This window comes from Echinops telfairi, unplaced genomic scaffold (genome assembly GCF_000313985.2).
Source record: "Echinops telfairi isolate 266 unplaced genomic scaffold, ASM31398v2 ScPeMD7_12;HRSCAF=54, whole genome shotgun sequence".
NCBI lineage: Eukaryota > Metazoa > Chordata > Mammalia > Afrosoricida > Tenrecidae > Echinops > Echinops telfairi.
The window spans coordinates 2,405,790-2,412,774 of record NW_022103909.1 but is presented as its reverse complement, the minus strand read 5'-3'; the positions used below and the strand labels follow the sequence as shown (position 1 = coordinate 2,412,774).

Genomic DNA, 6,985 nt, shown 5'->3' with positions numbered 1-6,985 from the left:
CACTGTGCTTCCACAGAAATGAAATTCCCTCCCTACAAACGGATCTGCTCCTACAGCAATGCTCCCTTCTGCAGGACAGCGAGCTTGTGTTTCAGCTCCTTCAGACCACTGACTTTGATACCGTAAGTAATCTGATGGAGAAAGACAAACTTTTGTTAACGCTTGCTGGTCAGAAGGAATCCAGGGGTCAGCTTGGGATAATGCTCTAATCATGCTAATTATGAAGGGAGAGGCAGCCTGTTTGAAGGCCCTTAACATCTTAAAGAGGAAGGCACAATAATGAAACCCCTGTGGGTTTTCTAAATGGAGCTCTCGCTCCATAACAGACAGGGAAGGCTAATCTAGTCTCCAAATCTCCTTCCTCTGCAATCCCTCTTTCTGTCTTTGAAAGTAAGAGCATTTTGCTCTTCTCAGTATTCTTGCCCTTAACTCTGGTGCTGGCTTCCTCTGCAGATTTAGGGTCCCCAATCCTCTCTGTGCCGCATTCTTCAGGGGGTGCAGACTCACTGGCCAAAGGCCTTCTTGTGTATCCGACTTAGTTTCTTCAGATTGTTCTAAAAATTTCTCAACCATGTCCCATTCGTTCTGGGTGACTTTTGTCTGCTCCGGTGAGGATGCAAAGCTCACGTCAGGCTTTTCCTTACGTTGATGCTCCCTTTTCTTGTCCTGTTGTCTGTAGAGGATCTAAAGTCATTTTAACTTGTACCCACAGAGCCCGGGATTCCCTGCGTATATTCTGCCTCTCTCTGTGCACGCTCCTTAAGTTGACAGCCACCATCTCCCAGGTCTCTAGATCAAAAGTTCCTTCCTCACGGAACAATAGCTTATACTTTTTAGCTACTTGTAGAACACGGTGCATGTTTTTGCTGGTTACTACTATATTCTGTTCTTCAGTAGGTGGGTGAAAGTAATACAGTAAATTTTAAATGTACTCTCACCTTGCCCATTATTCTATCTAAATACTTAATAATCCCTCAACTGGACGCTCACTTTAAAATAATTTTCCTGATTCACCCAACTGTCCAATGAGGTTGCACAACTGTCTGTACCGGGATTATTCCTCCTAAAGGAGGCCTTCTTAGTCCCAGAGTCAGGGCACCATATGTGGGAGCCAGCGCACATCCAGATGAGTCCTACGGGATTGTTGTGTAATTGAAGGGAATAATTTAAGAGGCAGACAAAAGCTTTGAGGTGCTCATCTCCTTCATGGCACCAAGAACCAGATCCAAGTGGAAGAGAGAGAGAAAATGTACTCTTTCATCAACTTATATAGTTCTCTGGGCATGCAAGCCCCACCCTAACCCCACCCCTCCAACTACAGACACCTACCCACTTAACAAGGTGGGCAGTATCCTAACCCAACAGGTGCCTGAGCTCGTTGGAAAAGTAACACGGATGCTGGGGGCAGGTAAGGGGGAGTGACTGTCCCCTGAGTGAGGTGAACAATAGGACCAAGTCTGCTTCTGTAGATAAAGCTGCTAGTGAGTTAGCAATCAGCCCAATGCTTGTAAGAGAGATCACTGAGGCAGCACTACTATAGGAGGATCGCGTGGGGATGACTTTTAATTAGGAGAATGTGACTGGGACTCTTCCCCAAGTCACAAATGTGAAGCCCTCCCTCCATTCATACTTCTGGCCTCCCAAGCTTCTTAATTATGAGTATAGAGAATTTGTCCACATACAAATTCTGTTCCTCAGTTTCCTAAATGAAAATACTCGAAATATAATTTAAGATGTTGTTAGTTGAAACCTAAGCTATAACAGCCCCCTCCCTTACAGTATTTTTTTTCAATCAGTAGGTATGTTCTAACTCAAGGAGGCAAGCAAGGCCATGAAGGTAGGAAGCCAGGCAAGAAGCATCCCCCATTTATAGAAGCAAAATTATGATGCTTCAGGAGATGGTAGTCTGATAATCCCTAGAGAAAGGTAGGGATATGTAATTGTATCCTTGGATCATTGCAAACCCTGCTTTTTGGCACACAGTTTAGGGTCTATAACTTGCTTGATCTTCTCTTGATCTTTGAAGCAGTTTGGCAGAAGCAAACCCCACTTTTTCCTTCTTTCTCTCACTGGCAGAATAAACTTTAAGTTTCTCAAATCAACCTGATCTCCATCTTTGACTGAAACAATGGCAGGCAAGCCCAGACACTTGTTTCAGGCAACAAAAACTGTGTGCCTAACCAGTAGAGAGGTCTGAAGTGCCGGCCCTAATCCCAACTATGTAGACAGCCACCCCTCCCCCCAGAAGAATTCACTTCAGAGGACAGCACTGAAGCTACAGCTCAGGGAGAGGGACATGTCTGATCAGAGCACACACAGGAGCAAATAAAGTGGGAGGAAGAGAGAATGGAGCACAACCTGGCACACCAAGCCTTGAGGACGATATTCCCTCTCAGAGCAGCCAATCCACAGAGAGGACCATATGGCCGGCCCCACTATGAGTCAGGACATCCCTCACTGACCCATAACCCTACAGGGGACAACACTGGAGACACAGTGTGGGAATTTTACCCCATCTGACCACACCAAGGCAAAACACTATGGACGTGTAACAGAACAGCAAGGGGAGCAGAGCAAGGAAGTCCCAAGGGAATACCAAAAATAGACTTTGGGGCCAGGGCATGGCACCCCATCAGACTCGACCAGAAAATACTCCTAAAGGCCAACAAACAGACCTTGAACTATTTATAGGCTTTTCTCTTTTTTGTCATTGGTTTTTGTTATTGTTGTTGTTTCTTTTCTTTTGTTGCTTTGTTTTGCTCCGTCTTGTTTTTGTGCATATTATTATCTTTGCAAGTCTATCTAGATAAGATAGGCTGGATAAACAATCTGGAGGAGAAAACAATGGGACCAATGGTTGGGGGGGGAGGGAACATGGGAGAAGGGGAGGTGAGGGAAAAGAAGTGGTGTTAACAAACCCAGGGACAAGGGAAAAACAAGTGATCCAAAATCGGTGGTGAGGAGGGTCTAAGAGGCCTGGTAGGGTTTGATCAAGGGTAATGTAATCGAGAGGAATTACTGAAACCCAAATGAAGGTTGAGCATGATAGTGGGACAAGAGGAAAAGAAAAGAAAACAGAGGAAAGAACTTGGAGGCAAAGGGCATTTATAGAGCTCTAAATACAGGCATGTACATATGTAAATATATTTATATATGAGGATGGGGAAATAGATCTATGTGCACTCCACTCAAGTACTCCCTCAATGCAAGGACACTTTGTTCTATTAAACTGGAATTCCATGATGCCCACCTTCCCAACACGATCGCTGAAGACTAAGTCATTGCATAAGCAAACATGGTGAAGAAGGCTGATGCTGCCTGGCTATCAAAAGATACAGTGTCTGGGGTCTTAAAGGTTTAAAGATAAACAAGCAGCCATCTAGCTGAGAAGCAACAAAGCCCACATAGAAGAAGCACACCAGCCTGTGTGATCACAAGGTGTCGAAGGGATCGGGTATCAGGCATCAAAGAACAAAATATCATATAATTGTGAATGAGGGGGAGTGAGAAGTAGGGACCCAAAACCCATCTGTAGACAACTGCAGATCCCCTTACAGAAGGGTCGCAGGGAAAAGATGAGCCAGTCAGGGTGCAGTGTAGGAACGATGAAGCATACAACTTTCCTCTAGTTCTTTAGTGCTTCTTCCCCCCACTATCATGATCCCCATTCTACCTTACAAATCTGGCTAGACCAGAGCATGTACACTGGTACAGATAGGAACTGGAAACACAGAGAATTCAGAACAGATGAACCCCTCAGGGCCAGTGGTGAGATTGGTGATACTGGGAGGGTGGAGGAAAGGAGGGGTAGAAAGGGGGAACCAATTACAAGGATCTACATATAACCCCCTCCCTGGGGGATGGACAACAGAAAAGCAGGTGAAAGGAGATGTTGGACAGTGTAAGACATGACAAAATAATGATTTATAAATTATCAAGGGTTCATGAGGGAGAGGGAAAATGAGGAGCTGACACCAAGGGCTCAAGTAGAAAGCAAATGTTTTGAGAATGATGATGGCAACAAATGTACAAACGTGCTTGACACATGGATTTATGTATGGATTGTGATAAGAGTTGTATGAGCCCCTAATATAATGTTTAAAAAAAATCCAACGATGTGCCTTATAAAACAACACAAAACTAATAGCCATGAATACAAGGAAGACAAATATGTTCTAAAATTGATTGTGGAAATGACTGTACAACTCTTCTTGATATAATTGAATTCTTGAATTGTTTGTGGTTGAAGTGCCAATACAACTATTTAAAATTAAGATAAAATGCTCACTAAAAGGGAATCTCCTTACAGTCCCGGAGATCATAAATCCACATAGGTCGCCCTGGGCTAAAATCACCACAAACTAGAAGAGGCAAGGACACATTTTCCCCTAGAGCCTTTGAAGGGTGCATGGCTCCATCAATACCTTGAATTCAGACTTCTTGCCTCCAGAACTGTGGGAAAAGAAATTTCTGGTTTTAAAAAAACATGATGGAAAAAAATTTTTTTTAAATAATAATAATTTTTTTAAACATGATGGAAGTGTTTTAGTGTGGGGAAATATATTAACCTAACATTGACCATGTTTACGTGTACAAGTGATTAGCATTAAGTACATTCACAGTGTTGTACAACTATCACTATGAATTCCAGAACACTTCATCATTCCGTCCCCAAAACTGTACTCTTTAAACCGTTCCTCATCGTTCTCCGATAGTCCCAGGTTTTTGAACCCCTAGTCTGCTTCCTAGCTGCATACACTCCCCTGTCCTGTGAGTGCGTTTTTTGAGAGAAGGCCAGTAGCCAGGGGTGTGGGAGAGCGCCCACCCCTTCGGTTACTCTTCCTGCAGCTGTGTTAGGGCTTGTTTTCTGAGCACTGGCGTTGTGGAAGGCTGCTGTTTACAGTGGGAGCCCCGACTCCCTTTGAGTCTCCACATAGACTCCGCCTCCATCGTGCTGCTTCTGCCTACTGACTAGGAACGTCAACAAGTTTTGCCCTCAGAGAGAGTGAGTTTGCTCTGAGCCCCCACATGTCGTGTTCCATAGGCCTCAGATGAGGTGCGCAGGGACAGGTGAGCAGACACTGTTAGCTCCTTCTCCCGTAAGTCCTCCACCCTAGGATAGGCATGGGCTCTATGACACCATTCATTCCCCGACAGCTGCTTGAGGCTCACAGTTACACAAGGGCGGCAGGTTCAAGGCCCCCATCTTTTAACAGCCAGGTAGCTCAGGGGAGAGCAAAGTCCAAATCTCTGCCTCCCTGGGACACACCTCAGTCTTGAATGGCTAAACTCCCTCTCTTGGCCTGCTCTTGTACCCCTGTTGTACCCACGTATCTGTTGGCTTTGAACTCAGGACTGGGGTTGTGGCCACAGGGGAGGTTGAGAGCTCTCCAGAGACCCAGCATGATTAAGCAAATGCCTCTTCTCAGAAAACCTTCCGTGGATTTGTGCCCGAGCACAGCTACCCGTGATTGCACAGTAGGGGTGGAGCAAACCTTGACCAATGGGTCTCCCTCCCCCTCCACATGTGTTTCTGGGCTTTCCCGTTGTCCTGTGGGTGGAGATTGCACATCAGTTTGTCCCTGCCTGATGATACCTGCTCAGATCTTCAGCTTCCTGCCCCGGAGACCCCAGGTGACAAGCATCAACAAAGGTGACACAGGTATGGTGCTTCTGCCACAATGAAAGCTTCTCCTCAGGATGAAGCTACTGGATTTGAAATGATGATAGCCCCTTGAGGGGCTGCGAAGCTGGCTGGGGAGGGGAGAGTTGTCTTTGAGATCACCTTCTTTCTTGCTATGTAGGCCAGGAGGGGTCTGCGCATGGTCAGTGGCCTAGCAACCTAGTGGGAGGGGAGGGAGGGGAAAAAAAGAGGACCTGATGCCGGGGGCTTAAGTGGAGAGCAAATGTGTTGAGAATGATGAGGGCAATGAATGTACAAATGTGCTTTACACAATTGATGTATGTATGGGTTGTGATAAGAGTTCTATGAGCCCCTAATAAAACTGTTAAAAAATAAATTAATTAAATTAAAAAATTTTTATAGAAAGAAAATATTGATACAGTCTGGACATCTTCCACAAGTGATCATTGTCCCAGCACCCCAAGGTCTGCTATTATTTCTACCCACATTGGCATTATTCTTTAAAACGCAGCTGTGTGGCACAACCCCTACGTTGCTAAGGCTGGTGGAAGAAGTCTTGAGGTTCCCAGTCATCTCAAATGCTGCGCGGTGTGTCTCGATGACAGGAGATGGTTTATTTTCACACTGTGTGCATGGAATCTGATGATCGTTCCAGCTCTTTTCCCGTGTTTCTCTTACACTGCTCCCCACTTTTACTCTGGACGCACAGGATCTCATGATCAGTTGCTCTCTTTCTGCATGTTCCTCTTATGCCCTCCCAACCTCCCAGCCCCTGCTCCTCACCCCCAGATAAAAGGACAGGGTTCTGTAATGAGGATTCGGAAGACACCTGCTCCTTTCAGTTGGACAGACAGACGTGTCAAGCAAATAAAGATCGATGAACACATCACCAAGAGTCTGAGTTGCCTGGGAGAGAGTAAATGGATTTTTTTTAATGATTCACAGCAACCACTGTTCCTAGGGAGACGATGTCTTCAGATAACCAGTGGTCAGCAGATGAAGATGAAAGCCAATTGTCCCGACTGGTCAGGAAATCCAGAGACTCGCCCTCTGTCCCTGTGGGTAAGTACAAGCCCTGAGTGGACACTTGAAAACTGTTTGCTGTCCTTTCATAAGGCCTCATCCAGGGTCTTCGAGGTTTGGAAATTGTGTCACATCACTAAAACTTTTTTCTTCAGAGATTGAAGCTGAACCCTTATCGGCTTGAGGATGATTTAAGCATTCAGAACAATTTCTAGTAGATGGTGGGAGTCTTCGATACACGTTAGTTAATATTATTAGGAAGCATCAAAGAGAATTGAAGTAAGAACTAAGCTGTGCTTTGGTCAAGAAAAGAGAGCC

At 45.3% G+C, this 6,985-nt stretch overlaps 1 protein-coding gene across 2 annotated transcripts in view; it reads left to right on the top strand.

The window, feature by feature from the left end:
* The first annotated feature begins 82 nt into the window (after nt 1-82).
* HIGD1C (HIG1 hypoxia inducible domain family member 1C) overlaps nt 83-6,985 on the top strand; it is an 18,805-nt gene continuing 11,902 nt past the window's right edge. Inside the window, exons 1-2 of one of the 2 annotated variants that reach the window (XM_030884767.2) lie at nt 83-122; nt 6,590-6,706. In XM_030884767.2, the coding sequence (XP_030740627.1) occupies nt 6,613-6,706 (94 nt within the window). In that variant the 5' untranslated portion in view covers nt 83-122; nt 6,590-6,612. Of the gene's footprint in view, nt 123-5,587; nt 5,663-6,589; nt 6,707-6,985 lie in introns of those variants that run through there. The other variant, XM_045287207.1, reaches the window with a different exon arrangement.